General features: G+C 40.1%; 1 protein-coding gene across 1 annotated transcript in view; it reads left to right on the forward strand.

Moving 5' to 3' along the window:
• CD53 (CD53 molecule) overlaps positions 1–15,140 on the forward strand; it is a 38,925-nt gene that overhangs the window by 12,287 nt on the left and 11,498 nt on the right. The window contains exons 2-5 of the mRNA XM_086391736.1: positions 4,879–4,959; positions 6,070–6,258; positions 7,706–7,780; positions 8,371–8,466. Coding sequence (XP_086247862.1) covers positions 4,897–4,959; positions 6,070–6,258; positions 7,706–7,780; positions 8,371–8,466 — 423 coding nt within the window. The 5' untranslated portion in view covers positions 4,879–4,896. The remainder of the gene's footprint in view (positions 1–4,878; positions 4,960–6,069; positions 6,259–7,705; positions 7,781–8,370; positions 8,467–15,140) is intronic.

Genomic DNA, 15,140 nt, shown 5'->3' on the forward strand with positions numbered 1-15,140 from the left:
TACAAACAATATGTAATGTCAGATGAAGAGATACATAGGATGAAGTCCTAACAAAAGGTCTTTCTGTCTGTATGAAGCTTGGAACCAGAATGATAGCACATAAAAATGTTCTGGTTCTCCCCCAAGTGGAAGCTTTCTGAACTCCTCCTTTTTTTTTTTTTTTTTGTGGAGGCATGATTGACTAATTCACTTGGTGATTGATTCAACCTCTATTCCCCTCTCCCCTCCTTGAAAATCAAGGAATGAGACCAAGTTTCGATCCTCTATTCACAGTTGGTTCTCCTGGCAACTAGGCTCTATCCTTTGGTGCTTTGCAAAGTTCACCTTCATAAAAGATACATGCCCCTCAATGATCTTAGCAGTACCATTTAGGATAGTCAGGACATGGAAGCAACCTTAATGTCCATCAACAGACGAATGGATAAAGAAGATATGGCACATGGATACAATGTAATATTACTCAGCCACAAAAAGAATGAAATAATGCCATTTGTGGCAACTTGAATGGACCTCAGTTCAGTTCAGTCACTCAGTCATGTCCGACTCTTTGCGACCCCATGGACTACAGCATGCTAGGCTTCGATGTCCATCACTATACACAAAACTGTATGTCAATAAAACTCCTGGAGCTTGCTCAAACTCATGTCCGTCTCCAACCCTATCATCCTCTGTTGCCCCCCTTCTCCTCCCACCTTTAATCTTCCCCAGCATCAGGGTCTCTTCCAATGAGTCAGTTCTTTGCATCAGGTGGCCAAAGTATTGGAGTTTCAGCTTTAGCATCAGTCTTTCCAATGAATATTCAGTACTGATTTCCTTGAGGATGGACTGGTTTGATTTCCATGCAGTCCAAGGGACTCTCAAGAGTCTTTTCCAACACCACAGTTCAAAAGCATCAATTCTGCAGTGCTCCACTTTCTTTATAGTCCAATTCTCACATCCATACATGACTACTGGAAAAACCATAGCTTTGACTAGACAGACCTTTGTTGTTAAAGTCTCTGCTTTTTCATATGCTCATAGCTTCATATGGTCATAGCTTTTCTTCCAAGGAGCAAGCATCTTTTAATTTCATGGCTGCAGTCACCATATGCAGTGATTTTGGAGCTCAAGAAAATAAAGTCTGTCACTATTTCCATTGTTTCCCCATCTATTTGCCATGAAGTGATAGGACCGGATGCCATGATCTTAGTTTTCTGAATGTTGAGCTTTAAGCCAACTTTTTTCACTCTCCTCCTTCACTTTCATCAATAGGCTCTTTAGTTCTTTTTTGCTTTCTGCCATATGGACAGTGTCATCTGCATATCTGAGGTTATTGATGTTTCTCCCAGCAATCTTGATTCTAGCTTGTGCTTCATTCAGCCTGGCATTTTGCATGATATACTCTGCATATAAGTTAAATAAGCAGGGTGACGATATACAGCCTTGATGTACTCCTTTCTCTATTTGGAACCAGTCTCTTGTTCCATGTCCAGTTCTAACTGTTGCTTTTTGACCTGCATATAGATTTCTCAGGAGGCAGGTAAGGTGGTCTGGTATTCTTATCTCTTTCAGAATTTTCCACAGTTTGTTGTGATCCATACAATCAAAGGCTTTGGTGAAGTCAATAAAGCAAAAGTAGATGTTTTTTCTGGAGCTCTCTTGCTTTTTCAATGATTCAACAGATGTTAGCAATTTGCTCTCTGGTTCCTCTGCCTTTTCTAAATCCAGCCTGAATGTCTGGAATTTCACAGTTCACATACTGTTGAAGCCTGGCTTGGAGAATTTTGAGCATTACTTTGCTAGCATGTGAGATGCGTGCAATTGTGTGGTAGTTTGAACATCCTTTGGAAAGTTTGTTTTCTCTGTCTATGAATCTGTTCTCCTTTGTAAATAAGTTAGTTTATGTCATTTTTTTTATATTTCATGTAAGAGTGATATCTATGTTATTTGTCTTTGTCTTACTTACTTCACTTAATATGATACAGTCAGGGAAAGGAGAGAGATAATTAGTAGTTTGGGATTAACATATATACACTACTATATATAGAATAGGTAAACAACAAGAACTTACTATTAGCATAGGAAACTCTACTCAATATCTTATAATAATGGAAAAGAAACTGAAAAAAATATATATATCATAACTGAATCAGTTTGCTGTACATGTAAAACCAAAACAATGTTGTAAATTAACTATATGTCAATAAAAAATAAGTCACCTTCATTAGCATTAACCCAGTTGTGGCGGTAAGGGCTTGTTATGAATAACAAGATACATTTATGGTTCTGAATTATTTTCAGGAGTTGAGGATGAGAGACCAAATACTATATATCAAAAAATGTTCTGATTGTTCTTATTGCTCAGTGTATTCCCAAGAGTTTTGGGAGCTGTGAGCCAGGAACTATGGATGAAGATCAAATGTTTCTGAGAAATATATTTTAGTCATCATAATATGTTTCTTATAAGCCACAATATCACAGGTTGTTTCCAGTGTGTGGCTATCAAATCCCAAAGAACAGCACTAAATGCTATGGAAATTCAAAGATTTTCAGCTGTATTGATAAAGGAGGTAACATTTCAGTGGACACATTCAAATGAGTGTAGTCCTTTTGGGCAGCTAACCCTTGATTATGAGGCCTGGAAAACACTCAAATTCATGTTAATAAGCATGGATTCCATTTACCGAGTACTGGTTGTATATCAGTCTCTGTGATAAGATGATTTAATATTCACTTCTACCCTGTGAGGTATAAGTATTATCCCATTTTACATAGGAATAAATTGTGACTAGAAATGTTAAGCAAGTTTCCAAATCTCACATACTTGTTTGGTGGTATATGTGAGAGCTGAAATCAAATTTGACTTCAAAGTTTGTGTAGTAAATCATCACACTTCTTTAAAATTAATTTTTATTGTAATATAGTTACTTTAAAATGTTGTATTAGTTTCTACTGTACAGCAAGATGAATGAGCTATACCTGTATATATACATATATATATATATATATATGTATATATAGCTTCTCTTTTTTGGATTTCCTTCCCATTTAGGTCACCACAAGGCTCTGAGTAGAGTTATCCAAGTATACAGTAGGCTCTCATTAGTTGTCTATTTTATACATAGTATTAATAGTGTATACATATTAAAAATAAATTTTAAAAAAGCAAAAAAATAGTGTTCATATGTCAGTCCCAATCTCCCAATTCATCCCACCCTCACCTTTCCCCTCTTGGTCCCCATATGTTTGCCCCCTACATCTGTGTCTCTGTTTCTGCTTTGCAAATAAGATCATCTATACCATTTTTCTAGATTCCACATATACGCATTAATATACGATATTTGTTTTTCTGACTTACTTCATTCTGTTCGACAGTCTCTAGGTCCATCCACGTCTCTACAAGTGACCTGGTTTTATTCTTTTTTGTGGCTGAGTAATATTCTGTTGTATATATGTACTACAACTTTTTTATTCATTCCTCTGTTGATGGACATTTAGGTTGCTACCATATTCTGACTATTGTAATACTACAGCAGTGAACATTGGGGTGCATGTGTCTTTTGGAATTATGATTTTTTCTGGGTATATGCCAGTAGCGGGATTGCTGGGTTATATGACAATTCTATTTTAGTTTTTAAAGGAATCTCCGTACTCCCTAACACCACACACAAAAATAAGCTCAAAATAGATTAAAGGCCTGAATATAAGAAAAAAAGTGAAAGTTGCTCAGTCTTGTCCAACTCTTTGCGACCCCATGGACTGTAGTCCATGAAACTCTCCAGGCCAGAATACTGGAGTGGGTAGCCTTTCCCTTCTCCAGGGGATCTTCCCAAACCAGGGATCAAACCCAGGTATCCTGCATTGCAGGCTGATTCTTTGCTAGCTGAGCCCCAAGGGAAGCCCTGAATGTGAGACCAGATAATATAAAACCCTTAGGCTTATTTATAGCCTAAATGAACTATCCCTTAAGATCATCTCATTTCTGGGCATCTTGATACTGCAAGGACAGTATAATGGATTATAAAAGCAATCCATGAACTAGAAAAGGCATAGTTATATTGGGAGAAAAACAACAAATTGACATTCTGCTTTATGTATCAGTCTTATGTGCAGTTTTAAAATATGAGTCCTTCTATATAACCTCATTAATTCTGAAAGAAATTTAAAAATTGTGTATCTGGATCTCTAGAATTGAGGACCAGACTTTGAATATTGATGTTCTCTACTGAAAAATTAAATTCTATTTTTAAAAAATTCAAGCTCTCATTGCTAATCTCTTTTCATTTCTTCACTGGATATCTGTTGGTCAGTTTTATCTCTGCTGTAAGACTGACATTCTCTGGAAGATAGTTATTGCTTAGTAATGGTTATATCTCCCACAGCACCTAGAACAGAAAACATCATATATGTTTCTTTGGTAAAAGAATGACTGAGGCATAGGTATGCTCCCTCCACTTTCATGTAGAGAAGTTCGTAGACCAAATGTAGAGTGTATATGCATCTCAGGGTATTTAAGAAACTGGTGGATCAAGTCACTGACCTCCCCAGATGATTGACCAGATTATCCCTTATCCCCCAGATGCCTGCTTTGTGTCACTGTAATTCACCCTCCTCTAAGAATGGCTTTACTATGTACTTCTAGAGTGCTTAATTAAATGTTAAGCACTCTGGCTTGCTGAACTGAAGCAAAAGTGAATGTCCAAGATGAGCTAATTGGTACCTCGATTCAGAGACTAAAAGAGCAAGAAGTTTGGGGAAACTTTTCAGAGAAGATTCACAGCTAAAACTCACAGTGATGCTGGAGACCCTTGAACCCTGAACATTTGTGTCCTCTGATCTCTGGTGCCACTTTGCAGAGTCAGGTCACTCACATCCTCTCTTCTTCCTTCTACTTTTTAGGGCAAGAATATCTCAAGCATGGGCATGAGTAGCTTGAAATTGCTGAAGTTTGTCCTGTTTTTCTTCAATTTGATCTTTTGGGTAAGTGTGTCTTTTCTGAGCATGATTAAGCTCACCTCTTCCTAGCTACACTCTACTTCTCTCTCCTCTCCTGAAGAGCCTGATGTGGAGTGCAATTCATGCGTGCAAAGGTCATGTGCAGTACACCCAGCCTAAGAAGAAGGGAATGATAATTTTCTCTCCTATTCCCATCCTGCTGTAAGAAAAGCCTGCAAAATTGAAAGACACCAGTGTGATTGGTGAAGCTGTTTCTCTGGGAGCTTTAGGTTATTTTGCTCACTGCTGACATCTATGGGTGAGAAACCTAAGATTCTACACTCCCTGTACTGAATGCCCCTTTTTTTCTTGCTCCCCAGACCCCAACCCTGAATCCCTGGAAAAAATAGCTGATCAAAAAGGAAGTCCCCTTTTCTGGGGAGGTTTCACTATATTAAGGCTTCTCTGGTGATGCAGACAGTAAAGAATCTGCCCGCAATGCAGGAGACCAGGGTTCAATCCTTGTGTCGTGAAGATCCTCCGGAGAAGGGAATGACAACCCACTCCAGTATTCTTGTCTGGAGAATTCTGTGGATAGATAGAGGAGCCTGGGGGAGGTCGGGGGGAGCAGTGTATAATCCATGGGGTCACAAAAAGCTGGACAGGACTGAGAGGCTAACACTTTCACTGTATCAAATTTAGCAATTGAATTTCAGACATAGGTTGAGTTGTAACTCATGTTTCTATGAGAAGATTCTTAAAAGTTTGGCTTCTCTAATCTTCTGCCAAGAAAGATGAACTTCTCAACCAGTGTATTCCCTTTACAAAGGGAAGACCACATATAAGCAGTTGAGCCAGTAAGGAGTAGGTATCTGAATCATGAAGATCTAGAAAAAGAAGTAGGAATCTGAATCATGAAAATACTGTGTTATCCATAGGAATGACCTTTTTGATATCTGATATGAATAGGATGAGGTATGCGTGGGACATCACAGGAGATGATACCTATTTTTTAGGCACTTGGAGAAATCTGGGTGAAGAGTTTGTTGGCTAGGGCCAATGGGGAAAAATGATTCTAATGTCAAGTAAGGGGGTATGAGGAGATATTTAAGAACCACCTTGCATTTCAGAATGTTATGTGATTCTTCTTTTCAGTTCTGTGGCTGCTGCATTTTGGGCCTTGGGATCTACCTCCTGATCCACAGCAAGTTTGGAGTACTCTTCCATAACCTCCCTTCTCTCACGCTGGGCAATGTGCTTGTCATTGTGGGTTCCGTCATCATGGTGGTTGCCTTCCTGGGCTGCATGGGATCCATCAAGGAGAATAAGTGCCTGCTTATGTCGGTGAGTGACTCTCACAGCTGATGCGCCTAAGTGGGGGAGGTGGGCATGATGCCTTAAACCACAGGCAAGACGTTTTCTGGTAGCTCATCTATGAGTGCAAAAAAATTGTTGGAACATGAGGTTGGCTCCTCAGCTCAGTCCAGTGGGTCTAGGCCCATAGTATTTTGTTTCTGAGAGGGATAAATAAGAGAAGATACCACTGTCCTCCTTAGTATCCATTTTACACTGTTAATGATGACCCTTATCAGTATAATTTGCATTCATAGCTTTTTATTTATTCTTTATATATGGTTGAAATCAAGCATCATCCATCTACCTAAATCTTCCTCACATTAGTATATATTCCCAGGATCTGACTCAGAGTCACTCACTGGTGGAAAATCTAGTCTCTAGATTCTTCTGAGTACTGTGACCCTCCTAAGATGGCAGAGGATGTGTATCTGTCTCAGATCTATACTAGCTACACCACAGTGTGAGTGGCCCAGCTGGGTGAGAGCCTAGGCTGAGGCCATCGGGGTCTAACGTGAGATGATACTAGAGCTTTTCACTTTCTCCCTGTTGGCTAACTAGCCTCGGGAGCACCTTTAGACTTAGGCTTTGCCTATAAGCTCTATGAAAGAAGAGTTTCTCATTTCTCTGGTGTGCCCACACAGAGCTCGATAATAAAGCACCACTCTATCCATAAATACAGGTTCCCAATCACTTTTCTTCTTCCTCAAGTCATGTGGTTAATCTTCTTTCCTTTATGTGTTAAACTGAAGCCAAAAGATAGAATAAGAAAGTCCTTGTTCTCAGATAGTTCCCAGACCATTAGCAAAAGATGGAAGATAATAGACGTGGGAAAAAGGTTTTAAATAATCAAAGTTTGTGTTGGGGTAAAACAATGAAAGAAAATGAAAAAGTGAAAATGTGTTTGCTGTTAAGTGTGATTAGCACAAACATCTAAAATTGGAGATGAATATGAGTGAAGATCATGATTGGAGCACCTCTTCTCCCTGTCTGTACAGGGCTCCTCTCAATCTCTATTATCACCTTCCTCCACCCCAAAATAGCCCTCTGCTTGCAGAAAGAACCAGGTCCCATGTGCAGAAGACACAGGATTTAGTTTACTAGTCTTTTGCTCAACTGTTTCAGTTAGCTAATGTCAAAACTGCTTCACTGATTCAACAAATGGTAATCCATATTCACTATGCACCTGGAACTCAGTAGATGCAATGGGAAGAAGAGAGAGAAGCTGGAAGACAGCTGATCTGCCCTCTAGAGTCTTGAAGTCTGGTTGTAGGAAAAGAACAGATATTCCTCACAAAACATGAAAAAGCCTATGAAAGCTCGAGTAGGTGGGAACTTCTGCCCATGTACAGAGATCTGCCTTTATGCTCTCAGGGTAGAGTGGGAGTGGGGGAGTAGCTGGGCTCAGTGCTGTGAGCATCTCTTTGCTTTGCCCCAGTTCTTTGTCCTGCTGCTGATTATCCTCCTTGCTGAGGTGACCTTGGCCATCCTGCTGTTTGTGTACGAACAGAAGGTAAGTTATAAAAAACACAATTCATGTTGGATTGCTAAGAGGGGACAGGGGGTGTGGGGAGGAGAAGTTGGCACAAGTAAGTCCTATGATAGAGCTAGAGTCAAAGTGGAAGGATGAAGGAAAAAGAGATTGTAATTGGGGAGAAAAAAAAATTATGAAGGTGATTGTATTTGAGTGGTGCTTTGAAGGATGAATGGGAAGAACAGTAAAAATCAAGTTTATCTTCCCCTTATTTACCTATTTACTTTTCTCCATCTATCTGGAAGTAAAGTCTCCAGTGCCTCAGTGTCTAAGTGTCTAAAGTGTCTAAGTGCCTAAGAGAACCCATGTTTGGTTTGCCCCTTTGCATCCTTTGTAAACCCAGGGTTTTGGAAGGTCAAGAAAATGCTGTATGTTTCTTCCTTCATTGCCATCCCATCCTCAGCATTTCTTCCTATATATAAGCTCCCTCCCCTGACTTAGTTCTGAAGAGATCATTTGGAAGGGATGAGCAAATGGAACTATTTTATTAGCCTGCATTAGAAATTCCCTGTTCCTTGAACTCACCTGCTTTTTACAATGCCTCCTCTGCTGGAATGTGCCCCATACAGTTGAAAGAATACGTGGCTGAGGGTTTGACCGAAAGCATCCAGCGATACAACTCAGACAACAGCACCAAGGCAGCGTGGGACTCCATCCAGTCATTTGTGAGTACAAAATCCTCCTTAGCTCAGCCCAGATGTAATTTCCCAGCCCCAGTCCCTGGGCACTGGAAGGGTCTCTCTTTCATGAAACCTTCAAAATCTAAGGTCCACAGCCTCTAAGTTCAGAATAATGCTTGGCTGTCAGAAACAGGAGAGCATGAGAATCAGCCTGGTTGGTACAAAGGTGTCTATTAATACATTCTCTCTTTTACCCTTTACCCACTCTGGCTCATTGTTTCAGCCCTAGTAAGATGTAAGAAAGACCCAAACATGTCATACTAGATTAGTTTATGTATTTTCCAATTTTTTTTTCTGAAAACAGAAATTATTTAATATAGAAAATCTCTTTTGAATTCCTGAGTAGCCCAACACATTCTTTTTACCTAGCTCACCAGAACCCCATTTCTCATGCCCCTCCCCGCCACAAACATATATTTTAACTCAGCATTCCTTCCTTGGTGTGCTGGGGTCAGGGAGCCAGTCTGACAATGGCATAGTTTGTGTCTCAGACAATACCATTATGACCATTTGGAGCCACCTGTGGCCCTGCCATGCCTGCTTAGCGTGGGGTAAAAGAAATAGCACAGGAATTAAAGTCCAGAGACCGGGATTGGGTGGCTTTGGGAAAGTCACTTAACTTTCTGGATCCCTATTCTTCTTTCTTTTAAAGATCCAGTTTATAAACCTTTTATTATAGAATTTCTAGGCTGATATAAGAGAAAAGCAAATAATAGTAAAATGAATCTGTGGGTACATATCACCCAGCTTCAACAGTTAACATTTTGGCAATATTATTTTAGCTAATCCTCTGTGCATTTTTTGCTAGAACTTTTTAAAGCAAATAATAGATATATCATTTCAAAATTAAATATGAAGATAATAACTTTGTTTAAAAAAAACAATTTGTGTGTGTGTGTGTGTGTGTGTGTGTGTGTTTAAGCTCTGAGAAACCATAAAGTGATGCAAAATCACCTAGGTGATTCCATATATGGAAAGAGCAACTTTGGCATTCTAGTCAAAGTAATCAAAATCAATTTTTTTCAAGAAGGTGAGAATTTGAAACTGTGTTGAAATAAGACAGAACATTTTGTTATCTTAAACTCACATTTCTCCTTGCATTTTAAAAATGTTTTCCCTTTTCTCTGGTTTAATAAAAGTTACATAGCATTTAAGTACACATTTAGCAAATGGAATTTAACAAACATATGTATATCCATTTTTAAAATAATATAATAACAAGTAAGCTCTTTACTGATCATTTTTGGTCAAAAGACAAATTTCCAATAGTGACTTAAGTTGTTGAAACCGTAAATAATGGTAAAGATTTAATTCTTACCTAATGAGATTAGTGGCTTAGTTAGCAGCTTTATTTGCATGCATGTACACCCGTGGCAGATTCAGGTCAATGCATGGCAAAACCAATACAATATTGTAAGGTAATTAGCCTCCAATTAAAATAAATAAATTAAAAAAAAAAAACAATTTTTAAAGAGCAGTCTTGTTGTTGTTCAGTTGCTCAGTTGTGTCTGATTCTTTGCAACCCCATGGACTGCAGGATGCCAGGACTCTCTGTCCTTCAACATCTCCTGGAGCCTGCTCAAACTCATGTCCATTGTCCAAGAGCAGTCTTAGGTTTACAACAAATCTGAAAGGGAGGTACAGAGATATCCCATATACTTCCACACATGTATAGTCTCCCCCATTATCCACATCACTCACCAGAATGGTACTTTTTTAAAATAAAGGCTGAGCCTACATTGACACATAATTATCACCCAAGGTCCATAGTTTACATTAGGGTTCACTCTTGGTGTTACACATTCTATGCGTTTGAAAAAATTTATAATGACATATATGCATCATTATAATATCATGCAGAATAGCTTTGCCCTCCTGAAAACCCTCTGTGTTCCCTCCTCCTCCTCCCCTCATCCTTCACAGCCACTGATCTTGTTATTTTTCAATAGTTTTGCCTCTTTCAGAATGTCATATAGTTGAAGTCATACTGTTTATAAGCTTTTCAAATTGGCTTCTTCCACTTAGTAATATGCATTTAAGATTCCTCCTTGTCTTTTCATGACTTGATAGCTTCATTCTTTTTAGTGTTAATATTCCATTGTCTGTATATACCACAGCTTACTTACTCATTCACTTATTGAAGGACATCTTGATAGTGTCCAAGTTTTGGCAATTAAGAATAAAGCTTCCATAATCATTAATAAGCAGCATTTTTGTTTGTGGACATAAGTTTTATACTTCTTTGCATAAATACCAGAGTGTGGTTGATGGATCATTTAGTAAAAGTATGCATAATTTGTAAGAAACCTCCAAATGGTCTTCTGAAGCATCTGTACCACTTCTCATTCCCACCAGCAATGTATGAAAGTTCCTGTCGCTCCACATCCTCACCAGTATTTAGCGTCAGTGTTCCAGATTTTGACCATCCTCATAAGTGTGTACTGGTAGCTCATTACTTTAATTTTCATTTCCTTGATGACATATGATGTAGATTTTCATATGTTTATTTTGCATTTCTATATCTTCTTTGGTGAGGTGTCTGTTAAGTTTGTTGGTTCATTTTTTAATCAGGTTAGTTGTTATCTTATTGCTCAGTTTTAAGAGGGTTGTCTCTCTCTTTTATATATAGATTTTTAGCTAACAGTCATTTATCATATGTGTCTTTTGCAAATATTTTCTCCAAGTCTGTGGCTTGTCTTCTATTTCTCCAGATACTGTCTCTTGCAGAATAGAAGTTTTTAATTTTAGCCAAGTCCAACTTATCCATTATTTCTTTCATGAATCATACTTTTGGTGTGATTTCTAAAAAGATATCATCATAACCAAGGTCATGTAGGTTTTCTCCCGTATTATCTTCTAAGATTTTTGTAGTGTTGTATTTTACTCTTAGATCTATAATCTATTTTGAGTTAACTTTTGTGAGTGGTTTGGGTTCTCTGTCTCTGTTTGTTTATTTTTGTTTGTTCGTTTTTGTGTTTTTGTTTTTGGTATATGAATGTCTAATTTTTCCAGCACCATTTGTTGAGTTATCTTTTTTGCATTGTATTGCTTCTTTGTCAAAGATCAGTTGACTGTATTTACGCAGGCCTGCTTCTGGGCTCTCTATATCTATTTGTCTGTTCTTTCACCAATACCTGCTGCCCCACCCAGGCCCTGGGTCACCTTTGTATTCTAAGGTTTGAATCATTTCTTTGGTCATGGCCACCCCAGATCACTTGCTGCAGTGTGACATGGAATGAGTGGGGAAAGAGCATTTGCTCGACTCGGGTTGGGGCATGCCCACAGGTAGTTGCAAGCAACCTGGCACCCACTAAAGCAGACCTCTCTCCACCTTGCCTTAGAGGAAAGCCAGCATGCCTGTGCTCCTCATGGTGGAGTCCAGGTTTCTACAGCTCTCTTGTTAATTCAAACAGTCCGCCAATCAACAAAGGGACCCTGTCTCCCCAGTGTAGGACCCCAGGACTGGGGCTCCAGATTTGTGGCTCTCAACTTCTCACTCCCCAGAGTGGGTGGTGTCCCACCCATGTACACTCCTTTTTACTCTGAGTCCCCTCCCAGGGTCACAGGTCCTGACCTCCTGATTACATGTGTATCTTTCTTACAGCCTTAGTTGTACAGGAGTCCTTCTGCGCTTTTTAAGTTAGTTTTCAGTGAGAATTGTTCCACATGTAGATGTAATTTTGATGTGTTTCTGAGGGGAGGTGAGGTATGCTAACTCCTGGATTTCTAGTTTAGCACTTATACCTACATTTTAGGGAAGGAAAACAAATGTTGGCCATTCCCACCATGACATACTACCACAGGCCTACCACTTGAACTTAATAGCAAGAAGGTTATGGGGAACTTCCAGTAAAGGGGTATATATACCAGCCCAGAGGGAAAGAAATCTCAAGGTGCATCAACCTGTCCACTCATAGGGCGGAAAAGCCCACAGAGACTCCACATATTCAGATCTCTTGTTTGTGAACCAGAGAGGCACCTGCTCTGTAGGGAGCTTCTTCTTTTCCTGTCCATTTAGAATGCAATATCTTGTGAGTTACTTGACAGACAGTAGGGAAGCTGCCCACCCCCGCCACCTCCATGTGTCTATGATTTGCTTGGGTATGAAAGTTTGAAAGTGAAAGTCACTCAGTTGTGTCCAGCTCTTTGTGACCCCATGGCCCATGGCCCACCAGGCTCCTCTGTCCATGGGATTCTCCAGGCAAGAATACTGGAGTGGGTTCCCATTCTCTTCTCCAGGTGATCTTCCTAATCCAGAGATTGAACCCAGGTCTCCTGCATTGTAGGCAGACTCTTTGCCATCTGAGCCACTAGGGAAGCCCTTGTTTGGGTATGATTGCTCCTTTCTATATAGATGGGGGCTATGGACATCAAGACTCCATACTCACCTCTCATCTACCCTAAGCCATCCCAAATTTGACAAACCTTGGGAATCTGGAGATTATTTGATCTACTTCACAGCAGGGGAAAAACATACTATTTAGAGTCACTATAGTTAAACATAGAGGTTCCATAAACAGGAGTCACATAGCAAGGGGATTTTTGGTCACCAGCCCAAGCCACTGTATACATTTGGTGCAGATGAGTGGCTGAAGTTTTCACAGAATCCCCTTGGTACTGGAGATAGGCCACAGACCCAGAAGTAAGGATAGTTGTGGACCTCTGCGTATGTTTGGGCCACAGGAGAGGAACATATTTCCAGTAACTAGAGCCAAATAGTCCATGAGGCAAACACTGTGGGTGACAACAGAGATGTTTTAGGGGTAAAAGATAAGACAAAATCTCATTCATGAGTAGCATTGGAGAAAACTATCCCCAATTTTGGCTTTTTTCCCAGTGGGTGATACTGTCAGGGGAGTGTGTAATTTCCTTGGTTCTGTCTCATTGCAGCAAAGATTTGAAACAATGGACGAGTGTTACAGCTCTGTTACAGTTTAGTTTTATTTGGCAAGCGAAGGATAGTACATCCTTGAGGCATGAGGAGGGGCCAACCCAAAAAGGGAGGATCAATCCTGGCTCCTCTTTTTGTATGTTTTGTCTCCTCCCCATGAACCTGCCGTATGTAAACTGGGATAGCCAGGAAGGCTGTTTGTTTCACCTCAGGTTCTCACGCCAGTCCTCGGATTTTCTTTTGTTCCATTTTCTCAGGCTTCTCCCTTTCTTTGTCTTTTAGCTACTGCCATTTTGGACTCTTTTTTCCTATTCTAACTACCTAACAACACTACACAAATTGTCCTTTAATATCTCCAGGTTCAGTTCAGTTGCTCAGTTGTGTCCAACTCTTTGCGACCTCATGATCGCAGCACGCCAGGCCTCCCTGTCATCACCAACTTCCCGAGTTCACTCAGACTCACGTCCATCGAGTCAGTGATGCCATCCAGCCATCTCATCCTCTGTCGTCCCCTTCTCCTCCTGCCTCCAATCCCTCCCAGCATCAGAGTCTTTTCCAATGAGTCAACTCTTCGCATCAGGTGGCCAAAGTATTGGAGTTTCAGCTTTAGCATTATTCCTTCCAAAGATATCCCACGGCTGATCTCCTTCAGAATGGACTGGTTGGATCTCCTTGCAGTCCAAGGGACTCTCAAGAGTCTTCTCCAACACCACAGTTCAAAAGCATCAATTCTTTGGCACTCAGCCTTCTTCACAGTCCAACTCTCACATCCATACATGACCAATGGAAAAACCATAGCCTTGACTAGCCGGACCTTTGTTGGCAAAGTAATGTCTCTGCTTTTGAATATGCTATCTAGGTTGGTCATAACTTTCCTTCCAAGGAGTAAGCGCCTTTTAATTTCATGGCTGCAGTCACCATCTGCAGTGATTTTGGAGCCCCCAAAAATAAAGTCTGACACTGTTTCCACTGTTTCCCCATCTATTTCCCACGAAGTGATGGGACCAGATGCCATGATCTTCGTTTTCTGAATGTTGAGCTTTAAGCCAACTTTTTCACTCTCCACTTTCACTTTCATCAAGAGGCTTTTTAGTTCCTCTTCACTTTCTGCCATAAGGGTGGTGTCATCTGCATATCTGAGGTTATTGATATTTCTCCCAGCAATCTTGATTCCAGCTTGTGTTTCTCCCAGTCCAGCATTTCTCATGATGCACTCTGCATATAAGTTAAATAAGCAGGGTGACAATATACAGCCTTGACATACTCCTTTTCCTATTTGGAACCAGTCTGTTGTTCCTTGTCCAGTTCTAACTGTTGCTTCCTGACCTGCACACAGATTTCTCAGGAGGCAGGTCAGGTGGTCTGGTATTCCCATCTCTTAAAGAATTTTCCACAGTTTATTGTGATCCACACAGTCAAAGGCTTTGGCATAGTCAATAAAGCAGAAATAGATGTTTTTCTGGAACTCTCTTGCTTTTTCCATGATCCAGCAGATATTGGCAATTTGATCTCTGGTTCCTCTGCCTTTTCTAACACCAGCTTGAACATCAGGAAGTTCACAGTTCACGAATTGGTGAAGCCTGGCTTGGAGAATTTTGAGCATTCCTTTACTAGCATGTGAGATGAGTGCAATTGTGTGGTAGTTTGAACATTCTTTGGCATTGCCTTTCTTTGGGATTGGAATGAAAACTGACCCTTTCCAGTCCTGTGGCCACTGCTGAGTTTTTCAAATTTGCTGGCATATCGAGTGCAGTACTTTAACAGCATC

This window comes from Bos grunniens, chromosome 3 (genome assembly GCF_055505025.1).
Source record: "Bos grunniens cultivar Pamir isolate PY7600 chromosome 3, Bosgru_T2T1.0, whole genome shotgun sequence".
In the NCBI taxonomy this organism is placed as follows: Eukaryota; Metazoa; Chordata; class Mammalia; order Artiodactyla; family Bovidae; genus Bos; species Bos grunniens.